Here is a 20,030-nt window from a genome sequence, read left to right as displayed (position 1 = left end):
GAATAGACATTTTTTACTAATAAGAATTGTATTTCTGATATGTGAAATTGGAATTTGAACTAGTCAGAAATTAATTATTGATATCAACAATTGATTTTGAATGGCAGCCTATAGGTGACATTTAACTAGTTAAAATACAATTATAGATATCAACAATTATAGTTTTTACTAGTTGAAATTTAATTTGTGATATCAAGAATTTGTGAAAATTGAATTGTTGATTTCAAGAATTCATATCCTGTGAAGGAATAAAAGTCAAAACGGCTTGCCATAGACAACCACCAGCAGATGGCAGTTCCCGCTTGTCTCAAGTACTCCTAGGCACTGTCCGCGTCGCGTTAGCAGAGGGCGCCCGCGAGCGTCGCGTCGCAACCGCACGCCTCCATGCGCAGTCAAATGGCGCTTCTCCAGAGAGACACAGCGACCAGTCCGACCAGCTGATGTTAATTAGGGCAGAAAGCGTTTCTCTGATATATTAGTCTCTTTCTGTGAGCGATTATTTTTTTGTTTTCCTTTTTATCGGTGACAAATGTGGACGAATAGGAATACATTGTGCTTAGTTGTGCTTGGAGCTGATGATATTCTTATAACGGATTGACAACTAATTGATTCATCCTAAGGTAAGCGATGCATGTATTGTTGTTATTATTACAATGAGTAAAGCGGCGTATTCATCGTTAGGTCGAACCATTCTGATATGAAAGCAGTGATTTGTTTTGGTTGCATGCCACCTTTCATGTTGTGTTTGAAAATGTAACCGCTGTTGACGCTGTCTCTTTGAAGCAATTAATATGCTGTATTTATTATCTGAGTACACTGGTGTTTTGGGAAATCTCAGCATGTTGTCAGACTGAACCGATTCACATAATCCAGGGAAACTCCATTATATTTATATATATATATATATATATATATATATATATGTATATATGTATATGTATATATGTATATGTGTGTGTCATTTAGGAGGTTGCTCATACAACAACAGGTTTCCCTATAGGGCTTTCCCTCTAAAGATGGTCACCACCAGTGGCTTTAATGTACTGCAATAAGAACCGTGGCATCTGCATGGATGCTATTTTACTTTAGAAATGTACTTTTAGGAAATCACTCAGAAAACAGATGAGATCATGTGCCCCTCTTTCCCAGAATATAGCTCAGTCAAAACATGACCTTTTACAATGTTTGTGGGAGTTGTTCTTAATAGTTTATGCCTGACAGTCTACTGTTGATTCATTGCAAAAATATACTTCCGACATTGGTTGTTTATTCAGGATGTTTAATGCAAAAGGAAATTTAGAAAGAAAGAAAAATCAGTCAAAATGGTAGTTTGCATGCCTGTATTTTAGTAGTTTTATATGCTTTATAGTTTATTCGTATTTTGAATTAGATTTTATTTTTGTATTTTCAGTTTTTAATTTTATTTAAATTTTTAGTAATTAGCTTTGTCATTTTTATTGGTTTTAGATTTGTTTTTAAATATAACTGTATAGGTTTGATGTATTTTTATTTCAGGTTTAGTTTTTTTTTTTAGTTAGTAACTATAACTTAAACTTATAATCTTCAACTTATTTCTTTTAGTTGCCAACTGGCAACATTTCTCATTTTCATTTATTTAGTTTTTTTCAATATTTTCTAATATTTATATTTTATTTTATCTCATTTGTTTTCATTAACAAAAATGTTTTAAATAGTTTTGGTCTTAGTTAATGATAATAACCCTACCTGTAATCACAAGTGTGGTTCACATCTAGCTTGCACAAACACAATATATTTCAGATTTTATCAGTCTGACGAAAAAAAATTCTGTTCCTCAGTGCATTGTAAAAGAGCAGGGCCGAGTTGGACATGTGCCTTGTTCATGCAGACTCCTGCAAAGTCTCTCAGCTTAGTTTGACTTGACTAGCAGCCACAGCCTTGGCATTTTCTGTGGTCAATCTGAGAGTGACCCAGATCATACTTGATTCGAGTATTGAACTCTGGATATATCTTTTGATTGGCAGCCAATTATGAGTTATGAAATTAATTATGAAGTTAACTGCACTTTGACAGGAATAAGTCTAACCTGTAGTGTGTAGAAACGTATTATTAAAAGCAATTGGAGACTTCATTGTGCATTCACTTGGTTTACATGAAGATTGGTGCCTTTAACCTAAATTGGGATGTTCAGACATAAATATTAAAAGAGTGGAAGATGATTGGGCCGAGTGTGACGTTGCAGAAGAGGACTGAGCATGAAAGAGGGGTATTAGTGTCTGTCGTAGTACAGCTGGTCAGCTCTGAATGTCCCTTTCATGAAATGCACAGGGACTACCCATGTCCGGAACAAACTGCCTGCCAGCTTTCAGTCTTCCTGCTATAGCCTATACGTACAAACACTTTAACTATTACGTCAAGGATTTGTTGATGTCTCAGCACAGCTAGGTGAATTGTTATTGAGGCCAGACCAAATAAATTAGCCTATTAATGTGTTCTTTATTAATTTTCAGACCTGTGATCAGGGAGCTGTGTAGCATATCTTCAGTGTAGTGAGGACAAGAGGCTGAGGTGACTCACTGCATGCTGATCACCAACTTTACAGAATGAGAGAATTTACCTCTTCAGCTGGGTCTCGGTGCGGTTGTTTGGTCCGCACCAGAGTGCGATTGCTGTATTCACACCTGCCCAAAAGATCCGCACCAAGAGGGGAAACGAACGAGTTTGTTTCAATCGAGCCAAACAAGACGGGTGTGAATACACCCTTGGACGCTTATGAGAACAGAAACTACATATTTCTCTGTATTCCTCAGTCATGTTTATAGTTTCTCCGACATTGTTGAATGAGAGATGACGGGTGTGCATTTTGAACTGCTACAAATCCTTTGATCCCAGCCATTCACATAATCTGTTAAATCCTCTTTAGATCATGTTGTCTACACTGAAATGGAACAAGCCCTCTAGAGATTCATCTGGTTGATTTCTGGTGCACAGTGCGATTTGTCACTTTACCAACACTTGCTAATCACAACTTCTCCACAACTTGCTAACCACATCTTCTCATTAAATGATTCAATTATACTGTGGTATAAACTATTTTATTATTTGAATAATGCATGGCTGTTGGTGTCTACATATTTTGATCAAGATTTCCTTTGTGTCAACAGTATAATTCCCTTAATCATTTGAGAGAAAAGATAAAATGTCTCATTCTGAACTTTCTGCAGATTAACAGAAAAATAAATATTATAATCACAATCATAATTTTGCACATTTCGGTGTAGAAAAGCTTTTTTGGCATACAAACTAAAACTTATTCTGCATGTACTTATACTGTTACACCAGTTACACCAGAGCATAAGTCTGGGCTCCTAGTCATACATATGCTGGCATGCGTATGGCAAAAACAGGAAGTGTTGCTGTTTCCTTGGGCAGAGCTCACATCCTGTGCTTGGCAGGAACACTGTCAGCTCCCTCTGACCTGCACATTGCCTTGCAGAGTTTTTCAGACCACACTGTTCTAAATGAGGATATATGTGCTTTTGTGAATCTTTTTTCCTCAGTGTGGCCATTTGGGAATAGACAGCAGGAAAATTCTGTTTTGTGCAAAACCTTTTATTATTTTATCATTAGCTATTATTAGGGGCCAAGCACCGAAGGTGCTTAGGCACCTATTGAAACCGTTAGCGTTATTATTATTCTCCTTCTTCCGCCGCAAATGAATGGCAGCCCATATAAGCGATTGCGGGAAAGTTGTAAAATTTGGCACACTGACAGATGATAGTGTCAGCAGTAACCACAGCAAATTTGGAGTCTCTAACTCAAAATCTCTAGCGCCACCAATTGTCCAAAAATTCAATTTTGAAATGCTAATAACGTTTGAACAGTAAGCCACAAAATGAAAATTATTTAATCCTCTGAATCCTTGGCTCAAGCCGAGTCGAATCAAGTCCAAAATTCAAAAATCGCAAGGTTTAGTTTTTTCGCAATCTTCAATTGTTCATAAAACCTACTTTGTCGAACTCGTCCTAGAATATTCGTCCGATTCTCACCAAAATTGGCTCAGATCATCTACAGACCATGTAGGCAAAAAGTTATGGAATTCAAGTTGATTCCTCCAAGCGTTCTCGAATACCACACTAAGGAATTTGCCGAAAAGCACGCAACAATGTATCTGAGGCTATATCTCCGCAAGGGTTTGGCGTATTGACACGAAACTTGGTGTATGTTATAACAAGCATGACCTGAGGCTACCTGCAGTGTTACGGCGCTGTGCCCCCTGGTGGTCAGGAGATATAAATTGCATATTTTTGCTCATAACTTCTGAATGCTCTCACCAAAAATCACAAAACTGGTGTCTTTAGATTCAGTACATCATGCCGAGTCAAACGATAACCAATTTTCCCAATTCAGCCATTTTGGGCGTCGGCCATTTTGAATTTACCTTTAAATTGCTGTATCTTAAGAACGCATTAGCGTATCGTTTCGCAAATAATTACAAAAATGTTCGGTACCAGGCCCTGAATGTACACAAAAAATGTGGGGGCAGCGCCACCTTGTGGTCAAAAGTTATAACGAAATTTCGAAAAATGCTAATAACTTTTGCGTACATTAGCCTATTGTTATCAAACTGGTATTGCTAGATTCCTTGGTTCGTGCCGAGAACATTGATACCAATTCTGCCATAATTGACTGAGCTTCCTGTCCGCCATTTTGATTCATGTTGAAAACCTACTTTTTCGAACTCCTCCTAGACCGTTCGTCGGATTTTCACCAAATTTGACTCCGATCATCTTCAGACCATGCTGGCAAAAAGTTATGGATTTCGTGACGATACACAAAACGGTTTTCGTTTAACGTATCAACAAATTTGCTGGAAAGATGCCAAACTGCATCTGAGGCTGTATCTCTGCAAAGCTTTGAGATATTTACACCAAACTTTGCATGTGTCATTGTCACCTCACTCTGACCAAGCCACGTCATTTTGGTCACAGCGCCACCTATTGGTCAAGAGTAATAGATCATTCAGTAACCATTGAATATTGAAGTTACAGAAATGCTAATAACTTTTGATTGCATCAGCCTATTGTCATGAAACTGGTCTCAAAATATTCCTTGGGTCATGCCGACAACATACATACCAATTATTCTATAATAAGCCGATCTTCCTGTCCGCCATATTGATTCATGTTGAAAACCTACTTTTTCAAACTCCTCCTAGACCGTTCGTCCGATTTTCACCAAAATTGAATGGGATCATCTTCAGACCACGCTGACAAAAAGTTATGGATTTCATGTCGACAGATAAAACCGTTTTTGTATAGTACTGCTACAAATTTTAGGCATGTTGCCAAAATGAGTCTGAGACTATATCTATGCAAAGCTTTGACGTAATTACACCAAACTTTGTGTGTGCCATTGTCAACTCACACAGAACGCAACAAAGTGCTTTGATTAGAGCGTCACCTATTGGCCAAAAGTGATAAGCCATTTAATCATATTACTGGTGGTTTTATTTATAATTTTCAGCCATTTCAATTACAATCATGCAATTATTGCTTTTGTTACTCATTGTTGCATTTGGTCTGATGCTCCATGCCACGTTTAGCTCCTGACTTTGCCATATAGTCAGTTATCTGGTTTTCACATACCACAACAACGAATTTGAGGTATGAGGCCAAAATGACACTTGAGGCCGTATCTCTACAATGCTTTGGCATATTGATACCAAACTTTGTGTGTGTCATTGTCACATCACACAGAACACATCACATTGATTTGTTGACGTTGCCACCTGTTGGTCAAAACTAAAAAGTCAATCAATCCTATTACTGCTAGTTTTGAATGATTTTTCAGCCATTTTTACTACAATAATCTTAAAATGCCTTCAATTACTAATTTTTGCAGTTGTTCTGATGCTCCATGCTATGCTTTGCTTCTCGTTTTGCCGCTGGTGTGCTTGGCCCCGTCATTGCTGCTTGCAGCTATATTTTTATTTGTTATTATTTATATATTATTTAACAATTTAAAGCGATAAACTGTTCATGATTATTCACAAAAAATGTATGGTTTGATTCAGATTTCATCAGTGAATCGTTTGACCCTGTTCACAAAAGCAGTCTGGATGATTTAATTTAAACATGATAGTGAGTCAAGAGTGATCACTTTGGAGGGAACTGTAGAAAACTGCTCCAAATACAGTGACTGAGAACATTAGCTATATATATATATATATATATATATATATATTTTTTTTTTTTTTTGTCAGGAACAGGTTTCATGTCAGCAAAGTTCATGAAAGACCTTATTTTTATCGTTATCAAATTACTGTGAATCACTGTCTTTCTCTTAGCAGCAGTCTGACTGGCACAGTTATACTTAAGTATTCGCATACTCCTCCTTCGTAATGTAATCCAATTAAGCAATTAGGTTGCTCAGGGATTTCAGTATTGTTGCTGACACTAATTGGAAGACCTGCCAAAAGCATGTGTCTGGCTTATTTAAAGACCAGTGTTGCTGTAAATGGTTTCAGCACCTTTCAAAAGTATGATATGAAAACTGAGTGAGTTAGTGTAAAATATGCTTTTAAAATACTTCTAGAACATTATAATTTGTCTTCATTAATAAGCAATACTGATGCTTTGAGTTTATCCTTACATTGTCTTCATTAATGGAGGATAATGTGTTTTAATGTTTCTATCAAAGGTCTTGATAGCCAAACTGTTTTCACCCTGCTTGCAAGAGACAGTTGGAGCGACAATTGAGAACAGCTTAATTTGGCTTTAACCTAGATAGATTAAAAATAGATCTTTCGTAAGACCTTTATCATTATATATTTTTACTCATACTTGTGCTAAAACTTAGATGAAAGCTATATTGGCTTCTCCGGAGCCCCAATGTTTTTTGCAAAACTGAGTGAAACCAGTTTCTTTAAGTGATCTGTTAGCGCTTTTAAATGTGCATTCACTACAAGAAAATGTACTTAACAGCTGTCAGCTAGTTCAACTATTAACCTCCGTCTGCAGATAGAAAAGTTCAATTACATTGCCAAACTGTTGGCCACTCTTTGTCCTCATCTTGGACCCTATGAGGGTTTCATTGTGCCAAACCGCTGTGTGTGACCCAGATACATAGGGTATTTCCTGACCTTCCCTTCCTGACTCATGGAGGAAGGGCTCCAGATGTGGTTAGTCTAGATGAATGCACAATTGAGGTTTATAGGCCTTATTTCATGCTTGCGATTTAAAAAAAAAATTGATTTTGCGTGTGGTGGACTTCTTTGTTTCTGGTCATTTATTCCTTTTAATATAATTTGTTCTAGTTGTTTGTATTTGAATTTGCTGTTTGAGAGGTTAGATCTTAGGTAGAGTGCTTTCTCAGAGGCATATTGTTTAGTTGACAGACATTGGGCCTCATTCATGAAACATTCGTAAATTTAGGAGTAAATTCAGAGTAATTTGCACGTAAAACGGACCTTCCCGAAAACTCTCCTCCAGATTCACAAATGCTTCGTAAACGTCCGATTTGATAGTTAAACATGCGTATGTTAATGAATTCCAATCATTCGTAAATAGGGCGCTCGTGCACGCTCCTTCACAATTAGCATAATCCCCGCCTTCAGCTACGCAAATTTCATGTCCAGGAATGCAGTGGAATATTCTGGTCTACTTTCTCAAGTTTGGCTCCAGTATATTGCATAAATGCAAAAAAGACTAATAATAAGTGGCTAACTATATATATGGCTAACAATAAGTGTTCAATAACGTAACGTGTCCACCAAAGCGTTTTTAGCCACCTGAAAAATGACAGGTGCTCTTCTGAAAATGGCCAGCTGGTGGCGCTTGAAAACGCTTTGGTGGCACAGCATTTTTCCCATAGACTGTAAAAAAAAAAAAGTTTTTCCAGCTGTCGATTTGGTTGCTATGATGTGGAATATCCACGGCAGTAACGTATTACTAGTATCTCATTTAGAAGAATATTACCGAATATAAAAATGCAGTAACCAGTAATATTAACTTCTTTATTGTTGTACAAGCAGGATGATTGGTCAGTTTGGTATGTCCTGCCATTCCTCCATTGATTGGATGGCTGGCTAAAAAGTAATCTCGCGTAGCCAGACCTTCAGACTGACGGCTGAAGGTCTGGAATGTATGGTAGCTTTTATTGGCCAAGGCCCGCCCATGAGGCCGTTTGAGCGACATGTCAAACAACCAATCACAGTTCATTTTGTTCAGCATCAAGTTTCGGGGCGTGGAAATGTCGCCACAATAACAGACCAGTGTGTAAATCTCTCGGACGCATTTTAAAGATGCTATGCCGCGAACTTTCAATATTTCACATACTTTTGAAAATCCAGCGTTTAGTTGACCCTGATACACAGTTGTAAACACGACAGCTTTCTTCTTTCGTAAGGGGGTTTGGCATCACGGCATCTTTGTTTCCAGGCGGAACATTAAAGAACGCAACACACACGTCTCCCGGAAATCCTGTATTATTCAACAAATGAGAGGACGACTTCGAAGCTCCTGAAGTGTTTCCACTTTTGTGTACCATATGCATCAGACATTCAGCCAATGTTCCGTGGTTTGTAGTTCTACAGTGTAACTGCTCTTATGTCAACTGTCTAATGAAGAACCAATTAGGTGCACAAGTGGTGACGTTTGATGCAGTGTGTTTGTCAGAGAAAGAAGTCTTAAATTGTGTTCCCTTCACGTTATAAACACTGCCTCGTCAATGATAGACCTCATATATTCTACAAAATTTAATTTTCTTCATTTGTGTGGTACCATTTCAAGGTGAAGATGTCAGAAAGAGCAGTGATTACCACATCAGCACTGTCCAAGATGTACATCATACAATCAGTCCGACATAAAACACTGTTGATGTCTCACAGTCTGCCTTGGCTTTTACTCAAGGTCTCACCAGGAATGTGTCTGACAGCCGACAATCATAAAGAACAGAATAATCTCATCCCGTACACGTGGTTTTACATATGGCATGTGAGTTACTGTGTCTTGTTAAGGCTGTGTGGGTGTGTGACGGAGGTGAGAGGCTCAAACAGAGACGCACAGCCTGCTGAGAGCCCATTGCTGTTTGGGCTGTCGACTATTCCCACCACAACACAATGAGAGCGTGCAGGCGCAAGCACATGAGTCTCCATCTGTCTCCACCTACACAGATATCTGCTGTGGGGAAGCATGCTAACTAGACCATCTGAATGTTCCTCAACAATTAATTCTTTCAGCACATGATGGTGTGTAGTGCGTGATGAGGTGGTGTGGTGAAGCACATTACTTTTTTAGTGCAAAAGTTTTGCTGTAGCATATTGTGAAGGTACTTTTGATAGTTCAAGCATACAGTGTGTTTTGCAGAAGTCTGTTTGTTTTTAGCAGGCTGCGCTGTGTTGCTTGTACTCTCTGAGGGAGTCTGTTCTGTACGGCTCTCCAGCAGAGACAGTCATTAGTTTTCTTTGGGTTGCCTGGCAGCAGTACTGAGGAATATTGACATACTTGCCATTGACTGATTAGACAAGCCCTTGGCAAACAGCAGAAGCTCTCTGAAGGGAAAACTCTTGTGGCAGACCAAACATTTTAATAGATAAGGAGTGAGATACCTCAAATGTTTGTAGGGGAGAGCAGGGCACAAAGTAACACTTTTTGACTTTCTCAAATTGTGTGAATCCACTTCGTGTTCAGAGTATAACTTTTTTTATCCACAGTAATTTTACACTTGTCTAGTACAAATATGTCGCTTTGTTTCATAAATACAGTGTATATGTTTTTCTTTATTTACCCTCAAAAATTGGAAGTGAAATGTGACAACATGCCCCCTAGGTGGGGTACATTGTAACAGCTGAGGGGCATGTTGTAACATGACCATATGACATCCTAAAATGTTATCTGATCTGATGAAAAAAATATACAAGACAAACTAAAATATTTTGTCAATAAAATAAAATATTTATTTTAAATAATGGCGTTTTTTAATAATTAAAAGTAATCTGATTTTTGAGTTTGACAATGAACATATTGCAACCATGCCTGGGACGGCCCATATAACCGAGCCAAAATGCTTTCCATATCTTGAAATAATATTTTCTGAACATTAAACAATGATTGTCAGTCTTTGTTCACCTGTTTCTCATTTGTTCACCTGTTGCACAACTTTAATTTAAAACCGGTTAGTGTCTTCTGCTAGTTATCGAAGCATTACAAAACTAAACTGATAAATAACAGATTGGAGATTAAAATAACAGCTGATTTCTCTCATTTTAAATTAGTAATAAAAACTGAGATGAAAAATTTACTTAAGCCAGAAGTATAATTTTCCTATGGTAAAATAAATGTTCAGCGATATCTTCAAAAGACTTTTGAATTTTGGCGCACTTTTTTTTTCTCTATATAATGTTGATATGGTAACTAGTAAATACTGTAAATTTGGATATGCTAGCATGTGCGGAAATATAAAAAAAAAAAAGCGTTACAACTAACCCTGCTTTACTTTGTGCTAGGGGTGTGCGATATGACGATTTTTGATCGTGGACGATAAAAATGTCTCCACGATCTGCTTTTGAAGAAATATCGCGCTACAGCGCACGTTATGTCAAATACAGTTCTGGCGCTTCCATCTCTATATACTGTACAACACGACATATAGCAGTAGAGTTACTCTGACAGGACACTACACTTATTCGCGATCGCAAAAGTACATTATTTGCACACAAGCCTTGCTGGTTAAATGTTTCATTCGCGCGCTGGTCTGACGTGTGCTTTTTCTGAGCACATACACCTGAAGCACGCACACTAAAAAGCCTGTCTAACAGCGCCTGATTACTCAACTAACTTATCTTTTGCGCTAATACTGTCAAAACACACAAGTTTTACATACAGACTCAGTTGGTTATCTCTAACATGAAAGTAAATAGTTAAGAGAGAAACGGATGCGTGCCTGTATATTAGATCTAAAGTATGTACTCCATCTCTGCATGCTGTTGTGAGTTCGGGTTTATTAAAGTTCATCTGGGAACGCAACGCGCACCATTTCATCAGATTTGTAAGGTAAATCATTTATAAATCTACACAAACAGGACAATATATCGCGATTTCAAAATAAAAGCTCAAATCCTCACTCTGAGTTTACACGGTTTGATGTCCACATATTCATATAATTACAGTGGCTATAGCATTTCTGTCCTAAAGAAATGGCCAAATATTAAAGATTAAGTGTACGTTTGAATTAAATGATGCTTGGTCAATATTAAACAGTAATGTGTAAAAACAATCATTAGGCTGTCGGCGCCCCTGCAGGTCTTTGTTGTAATGCGTAATCTACATTAGCTCTTTTGTTTATAATACATTATGTATTTTAGTTTTGTTCAATAAAACCATATGATTTCTTGCTTTTGATACTTTATGTGAACTAATTATTATTGCACCATTGCTATTATATATGTACTTTAAGTCATTTTAAAAGCTATTGTTCACTTAAATCCATTTTTATTACCACAAAAAAAATATATATATATAATTATAGGGCCCTATGAAATCCGTTTTATTTCCAAATTCAGTTTTGTTAAATTTTATTAATCAAAAAGCCTGTCTAATTAATTGAGTTTTACAGTTTTATCTTTACCAAATTCGGTTTTCCATTATTTTCTGGATTCCATTTTAATTGTTCCATTAAATTTTAATAATAAAAAGCAAATCCAATTAATTGATTTTATATTAAAAGTATTTTTTTCAGAAATACTGCATTTACATTTTTCACCTAAATAAATTCTGGTAAATAATATTTCTGGTAAATACTTCTTTAAAAAGTGTTTTTTGATTATAATTTTATTATTATTAGACTAGAACATGTGGATATGTTGTCATTCTTACACTGCAATACTGAACTTTGATTTCAGTGATTTGGACTATGAGATGGACACTTGCTTCTTGCACTCTGTTGCACTTCACTTTTGCTTTAAAAAAAGGAGTTCATAGACATTTAGATTTCATTTGGTTTAATAAAATATTTTTAAGTAAAATTGTTGATTTTTGTGCGGGAAATTAGTCGTTTAGATTAATCAATTAATCGAAAAATTAGTCGTCAGATTAATCGAAATAAAAAGTCGTTAGTGGCAGCCCTAATTCTGTCATTAATAACTCCACCCTCATGTCGTTACAGACCTCCGTTCATCTTCAGAACACAAATTAAGATATTTTTCATCCACCCACGTCACACGGATACATTGTTTAAGTTGTTTGTGCTTTGATTTGAATGTATATGCCTGACGTATCTGACACAGAACAGCATAGGTTGTGTACGTTCAGTGGATATTCTCCAAAATGGCACCAGGGTGACACGGAGTAGACGAATTGTTGAATAAAGTCGATATTTTTGTTTTCTTTTGCGCACAAAGTATTGTCGTAGCTTCGTAAAATTATGGTTGAACCACTGATGTCACATGGATTATTTTAACGATCTCCTTGCTATGTTTCTGGACCTTGATCGTGAAAGGATCCTTGATGTCTGTGAGAGGGTCAGAGAGCTCTCGGAATTTATCAAAAATATTTTAATTTGTGTTCCAAAGATGAACGAAGGTCTTACAGGTTTGGAAAAACAAGGGGGTGAGTAATTAATGACAGAATTTTCATTTTTGGCAGTTTTTAAATGCTGTTTTCAGATATTTTTAGCAGATGTCAGAATTAATATTTATTTTCCTTACTGTTCATTATATTGCTGCGATTAGTGTTGTTGTTGTTGTTTTAAATTGAAATAAACTTATTAAATGTGTTCAGTAATTGAAATAAAGCTGAAGTAAAATAAAATAGGCCTATAAATATTAGATGGAAAACGTTAAACTTGGCAAATTCCCTTGGCAGCTAACTGAAATAAGTTTGAAGAAATAAAATGACTAAACCTGAAATAAAAACCAATTAAAGCTAGTGGAAATATTAAAAATAAATGTTATATACAAAAAAACAACTAATAACGAATGCACAAAATTGACAGTGATTAAAATTATTATTAAATACTGTAGAAGTATATTATTGTACTAAAATTACACTGGTAATGTTGTCTAAATTCAATAGTTTCATTTTAAAATTATTGATTATATTTTGCAATGTTCTGTTTTAATTTATTTAGATAAAATGACATGGTATTTATTGATTGCATCAGCTGTTTTTATTATCTTTTAGTGTCCCAGATCCGTGTACCATGAGCAGCTCTCGCTACGAACCCAGCTGGGACGTGGACCTGGCGCCCCTTCTGTCTTGTAAACTGTGCCTGGGAGAGTTTCCCCTGGAACAGATGACCACCATCTCCCAGTGCCAGTGCATATTTTGCAGTCTGGTAAGGACTGTCTTCAGAGTCCACTTTAGTGTGTTTTTCTGCTGTGTGCATTCCAGTCTAACAAAACAAATTGTAAGACAGCCTTTTCACAAGTGGGAATACAGCAGTAATGTAACTGCTCTAAATATACAGGAGCTGGAGCTCCTATGCCTCTAAATACACGACCTGTCTGAGTTCTATTTTTCATCAGATAGATAGATGGATGGATAGATAGATACTGTTTTTTTTTTTTATTCTAGATATAGAATATATATTTGAGTATGTGTACATAGAATTCTATACTAATGCTTTGACAGTTGTTTTTGCCATGTGTTAGTTTCTTGAATTTTGATATTGGCCAAACCGGCCTGTTCTCTACAAGCAGCTCTTGAATGTTGTCTCAGCAGAATGCTGTGACGACGGTCTGATGTTGGCTTGACTACAATGAACAGAGCGTTTGTGGGTGGAAACATAACCACAGGCAACAGTTGTCTCGTTATTTTTTTCAAAGATTAAAAACTAAGAATCTGTTTCTTACAGTGTTTGAAGCAATATGTTGAACTCCTCATTAAAGAGGGCCTTGAAATCGCTATTAGCTGTCCAGACTCTGCCTGCCCAAAACAGGGACATTTGCTGGAAAACGAGGTAAGCTCACTTAAAATTAAGAGACTAGAAATAATTGTGCTATATTCAAAGTGCTAAGACAGTCTCTTGCTCAGTCGCTTATGCCTGTCTTGCTCATATACTCTTTTTCTGATGTAGATTGAGTTTATGGTGGCTAGCGAAGTCATGCAACGTTATAAGAGACTCCAGTTCGAGCGAGGTGAGTTTTCCTGAGAGATTCATGAAGTGCATTAATATAGTTTAGCTTTTTAAACCCATTTCATCATTTTTATGACCCCCCTTGACATGAGTCTGTTTTGAGTGTTTGTTTTTTTTGCTACTGTGCCTTTTAAGAAATGCATTGTATTTAGAATTAATAACACTTTGTTCCTCTAAAATATAGGGCTGAGTTTTGTCGAGTCTAATATATAATGTATATCTTTTAACAACAGCCTCTTTGAAAAAGCCTGCATCAAAATTTTACACATTCATAAAACATTTTTACACAATTGTGCAACATAAAGTGATCAGGACATTGTTAAATGTTTCATTCAGCTTTTTTGCAGCTTAGTCTTTTTGACTGGGGAGGAAGTTCTTACATCATACAGACTAAGAGTATGTGTTTGTACATCAGCCTCTTTTATTTCAAAACAAAATTTGATTCCAAATGTCAAACCGGGAATGTAGATGTCTGAAGCTGTTGTAGATCAAATCAAATGGGTCATAATTTCAAATACGCTGTTTGTTTTTCCTTGCAGAGGTGCTTCTGGATCCTTGTCAGACCTGGTGCCCATCGTCCTCATGCCAAGCTGTGTGCCAGCTGAATGAATCAGAGGTGCAGCTGCCGCAGTCGGTGCAGTGCCCTCAGTGCAGTCTGCGTTTCTGCTCCGCCTGCAGGGCAGACTGCCACAGCGGCCAGGCATGTCAGGAGAGCCTGCCGATTACCACCTTCCTGCCGGGGGAAAACGGGTACTTGCACTAGTGTACTTTTTAAATCATCAGCATCAAATCATGTAGCATTCACAGCAGAAATCTTGCAACTTTGGGTGCCCCTTATTTTGTCAAATCTATCTTTTCAAATTCTTTTAATAGGGTTCTCTCCCCTATTTTAAAGTTCAAGTTGAAATTTTATTTCTAATCATATTTCATAACATTAGATAAAATCAGTTCTTCCAAACCTAACACTTCAATGTCAGAGATATTCAAATAGCCTTGATGAAAACATGACACTCGTGACCTGTTCTGTTGCATGTTCATCTCCCCACTTTCAGCTCCAGCCTCAAGAGTGAGGAGGATGAGGCTCCGATCAAACGCTGTCCTAAATGTAAAGTTTTCATTGAGAGAGATGAAGGCTGTGCCCAGATGATGTGCAAGAACTGCAAGCACGCCTTCTGCTGGTACTGCCTGGAGTCATTAGATGTAAGATGTTCATGTAGTATGACCTGTTTAACTATTTTTTTTTATTTTTTATTGTTATTATTATTGAAAAAATGTCTACAGGTGCATCTCAGAAAATTAGAATATGGTGAAAGTTTTTATTTTTTCTTGTAACTTATTTCAAAAAGTGAAACTTTCATATATTTTAGATTCGTTAAATTTAAAGTAAAACACTTCAAAAGTTTTTTGTTTTAATTTTGATGATTACTGCTTACAGCTCATGAAAGTCAAAAATCAGTATCTCAAAATATTAGAATATTTACATTTGAGTTTCAATTAATGACCATCCCTACAGTATAAATTCCGGGTAACTCTTGTTCTTTGAAACCACAATAATGGAGAAGACTGCTGACTTGGCAATGATCCAGAAGACAATCATTGACACCCTCCACAAAGAGGGTAAGTCACAGAGGGTCATTACTGAAAGGGTTGGCTGTTCACAGAGTGCTGTATCAAAGCATATTAAATGCAAAGTTGACTGGAAAGAAGAAATTGGGTAGGAAAATGTGCACAAGCAACAGGGATGACCGCAAGCTTGAGAATACTGTCAAGCAAAGCTGATTCAAACACTTGGGAGAGCTTCACAAGGAGTGGACTGAAGCTGGAGTCAGTGCATCAAGAGTCACCACGCTCAGACGTCTTCAGGAAAAGGGCTACCAAGCCACTTCTGAACCAGAGACAACATCAGAAGCGTCTTACCTGGGCTGTGGAGAAAAAGAACTGGACTGTTGCTCAGTGGTCCAAAGTCCTCTTTTCAGATAAAAGTAAATTTTGCATTTCATTTGGAAATCAAGGTCTGGAGTCTGGAAGAAGACTGGAGAGGCACAGAATCCAAGCTGCTTGAAGTCCAGTGTGATGTTTCTGAAGTCGGTGATGATTTGGCGTGCCGTGACGTCTGCTGGTGTTAGTCCATTGCGTTTTATCAAGTCCAAAGTCAATGCAGCTGTCTACCAGGAGATTTTAGAGCCCTTCATGCTTCCATCTGCTGACAAGCTTTATGGAGATGCTGATTTCCTTTTCCAGCAGGACTTCAGCACCTGCCCACACTGCCAAAACCACTTCCAAGTGGTTTGCTGACCATGATATTACTGTGCTTGATTGGCCAGCCAACATGCCTGACCTGAACCCCATATGGAATCTATGGGATATTTTCAAGAGAAAGTCAACTCACTGATCCTGGAATTTGTGCTAAAGGAGCCCCGATCAAGTATTGAGTGCATAAATGAACATACTTTAAAGAACTTGAACTTTTCTGTTTTGCAAATCCTTTTTTTGATATATCTTAGGAAATATTCTAATATTTTGAGATACTGATTTTTGACTTTCATTAGCTGTAAGCTCTAATCATCAAAATTAAAGTCTTGTCTTACTTTACATGTAATGAATCTAAAATATATGAAAGTTTAACTTTTTGAAATGTTACAAGAAAAAATTAACTTTTTCACCATATTCTAATTTTCTGAGATGCACCTGTATACTAATTATTTACTCTAAAAGCATAACTTTTATTGGGATGTCCTATTACATGTCTTATTCCCTCAGTACAGTTATGCTTGGTTAGACCAATATGTTGTGGGAGTTTCTAAGTGCTGCTTCTCCTTGTAACTCCTATTCATCTTCGCCTCCTCAGGATGACTTTTTACTGATCCACTATGATAAAGGACCCTGCCGGAATAAACTGGGTCATTCCAGAGCCTCCGTCATCTGGCATAGGACGCAGGTATGTACCACATGAGCATATCCCTCTAGACTGCAGATCTGAAGTGCTAAAGACAAGGCCCACACAATTCACCTGAAATAACCCCTCATTTTATAAAAGCCATCAGGGTAGGATTTATTTTTCAATAGTAGGGAGATATTGTGTGTTTATTATTACAAGAGTGGCTTATGTCACACGTGTTAATGTGTACTTTACAGTGCCAGGAGATTTGAGCTTTTTTGTTACTTTATTATATCGGGAATAAAAAGAGAGAGGGAGAGATATGGCTGATCCTCAAAAGCATCATAGGAGGAATATTAATAAAACCATGTTGATATTTTTTATGTAAAAACATCAATTTGACACTATAATACTACATTAAACTATTAGGCTATTCAAAAATAATACAATTTGTTTATTTATTTATTATATATATATATATATATATATATATATATATATATATATATATATATATATATATATATATATATATATATATATATATATATATATGCTAGCATGTTTGCTTGTTGACAGTTCTTAGTTTTTTTTAGAACTGGAAATGTAGAGTTTTATCATCCTTTTACTCTCTTTACTAAATCCCTACAAGTAGCACTAGGACAGACACCAAGATACGATCGCAAAACCATTACTGCCCCCCTGTGGCTGAATGTCATCTGATTTGACATGTCAAAGTATCACAGACTACCTATAGTGTCTGATCTATACTGGTTTATAAACAGCAGGTTATTTATCTTTTGCTGCTTTTCTTATTTCTTAATTTTCTCCCTGGATCTGTGCACAGGTTGTTGGGATTTTTGCTGGCTTCGGTCTGCTGTTACTAGTGGCCTCCCCTTTCCTTTTGCTGGCCACTCCTTTCGTGCTTTGCTGCAAGTGCAAGTGTAAACGTGGTGACGACGACCCTCTTCCCACCTAGAACTTAATTTCCGCTTCAGGAGGTGATTTTTCACTCATTTGATAGAGGATCGGCTGCGATCCCATCTTGTTGTCCTGAGCACACTTTCCAGCTGCATTGGTAAAAGACTCATCTGTTCGTGAGACTGCTCTTCTGAATATGTTGACTTGCATTGAAAGGTGTTATGGAGGAGCAGAGAAGCTGATTGGGTGAGCCATTGGAGTTAAACAGATCTGCTTCCAAACACTTTTTTTCCTGTCCTTTTGTTACACATTGTCTTGTATCTTTTCTCAGCATCACTGTTTCTTCACTTTATGTGGTATTAAGGTTAACTAAGCTATTTTTTGATGTTGTTTATCCTGAGATGTAACACACACTTGACAGGAATACATTTCTTAGCAGTGCTTTCATAATTTTCTTGTAGCATAGTCTCTCAACCTCAATATCTCAGCCAGTTGGTTTCAGTTTAATTACATATGCATGCTGGTGGCTGAGGATGTTTCACTTTCGTACCTCGCACACAGGGGCTCTAATGAGCCGTAGACTACCACTTGCTTTTATATGCTTCCTATACGCTCTTTCGTAGGAACCGTAAAACCTTGTTCTTCCATTTGAATCTTCTCAGATACTGTACACGACGCACCATAGACGTAGCAGACATGTCACCTGATGCCTTCTCGAAGCTTGTAGGCTTGGGTGTTGCTGAGAGATTTTATTGTTATCCTGGTATCAGACAGTTGGTCACATATCAATCACAGATTATAACCAAGCTTTCACAAACGTATCATTAAAGTAAGCTAATATTTTATACACGTAAATGTCATCTACTGATACATTTTGTTGACATAACACACATGTTGGCCTTTGTTTGTGTTTCCAACCCAGAAGGGTCTTATCCACAACCTGTTGAAGATGCAAATGCAACCTGCATTACCATGGGCCTCCCAATTTAGGTCAGAGTAATCAGGCCAGTGAGGCTTAACTTCTTACTTTTCAGGTCACTCTAGGAGTTGTGTATTTATTTATTTTTTTGGAGTAATACTTTTGGGAACAATTTGCCAAATGTGATGTGTAAGCCCACATGTACACTGTCTAGCACATTTAAAAACTGGTTGACGACTAGAGTACACCTAGTTTTTGTTCTTGTACTTTGTTAAATACAGTATGCCTTTAATTTTTTTTTGTCATTTTTTTTTTGTGCGTGTTGAAACACTTTGTAGCTAACTGTATATAATGTGTATTTACATGTACATGTTTTTCACGTTTAAATATATTATTATGCTGCAATGCAGTTGTTTGGCTTTTCTTGTACATTAGAACAACTCTTTAAAAACTACACTAAGAAGTTACCTTTTGGGCAGAACAATATAAGTTTTATCTTTTCTCTGTCATACTTCAAAATTTTGAAGTTGAATTTCATTTAGATTCAGTGTTTTTTAGATTTAGCATTTAGCATTACATTCTGTTTTTAAACTTCAAGTCCTGGGAAGTATTCTGGCAAATCGGTATTTAAAAGTTGGGAAGTCATAATTGCAAAATCAGGTGCATTCAAATCAGTTTCAGTCAAGCTGGAGCAAAATTGCTAATTGCTAATGCTAATGTTTACTAAACTAATAAATACTAATCCACCCAGCAATGTTGAGATCATTCCGCACGAGCCTGAGTGACTTCGCGAGTTTCAGAGACAACAGCCGCCATTTTGACAAGTTCACGCGTCAGTTAAGTGCCACTAATACATTTTATTTTTTAGACCAAATTTATCGACAAAATCTAGCAATATTCAATGTTTTTGAGTGGATATTTAGAAGTAGGCTAATATGTCTGAAGAAAATAGTATTTATTAAAAGTATTTATTAAAAACGTGTAAACATTTTCTTCAAAACGTATATATTTATATACACAAACATTCACTGCCATTATAGAGCCATGACATTTTTTTTTAATGTCTGTTTAATTTAATGTATTAAGGGTGAGTAAATCATTGGGTAATTTTATTTTTTGGGTGAACTATCCCTTGAATGATGAAATTCTTTTATAAATTCTTAAAATTGTTGGACCATAAAGGTAAATGTCATCTTT

The 20,030-nt window shown here is 36.7% G+C and overlaps 1 protein-coding gene across 6 annotated transcripts; it reads left to right on the top strand.

Annotated features, from left to right (window-relative positions):
• Positions 1-332: 332 nt before the first annotated feature.
• Positions 333-19,240, top strand: LOC306880705 (putative E3 ubiquitin-protein ligase RNF144A-B). Of its 6 annotated transcripts, none has more exons than XR_013785098.1 (10): positions 333-620; positions 13,161-13,314; positions 13,834-13,938; positions 14,056-14,116; positions 14,655-14,865; positions 15,168-15,315; positions 16,964-17,053; positions 17,841-18,160; positions 18,577-18,743; positions 18,837-19,236. XR_013785098.1 is itself a non-coding variant. In XM_079434428.1 (8 exons), the coding sequence occupies exons 2-8, from the start codon at positions 13,180-13,182 to the stop codon at positions 17,970-17,972; spliced, it is 882 nt and encodes a 293-aa protein (XP_079290554.1). In that variant the 5' UTR covers positions 389-620; positions 13,161-13,179; the 3' UTR covers positions 17,973-19,240. The 6 variants fall into 6 exon arrangements, 2 of the variants coding, with proteins under 2 accessions (XP_079290554.1, XP_079290555.1); XR_013785099.1 differs by lacking the exon at positions 333-620 and adding an exon at positions 10,953-11,033; XR_013785100.1 differs by lacking the exon at positions 333-620 and adding an exon at positions 10,953-11,033 and having other exon boundaries at positions 18,577-19,236.
• The last annotated feature ends 790 nt before the right edge of the window (positions 19,241-20,030 follow it).

This window comes from Barbus barbus, assembly GCF_936440315.1.
Source record: "Barbus barbus genome assembly, chromosome: 14".
Classification (NCBI taxonomy): Eukaryota; Metazoa; Chordata; class Actinopteri; order Cypriniformes; family Cyprinidae; genus Barbus; species Barbus barbus.
This window is presented reverse-complemented; position numbering and strand designations above follow the sequence as displayed.

Coding starts and splice junctions, on each gene's coding strand:
- LOC306880705 (XM_079434428.1), top strand. CDS start 13,180: ATGAGCAGCTCTCGCTACGAACCCAGCTGGGACGTGGACCTGGCGCCC. Junction 14,866..15,167: donor TTCCTGCCGGGGGAAAACGG/GTACTTGCACTA, acceptor CCCCACTTTCAG/CTCCAGCCTCAAGAGTGAGG. Junction 17,054..17,840: donor TCATCTGGCATAGGACGCAG/GTATGTACCACA, acceptor ATCTGTGCACAG/GTTGTTGGGATTTTTGCTGG.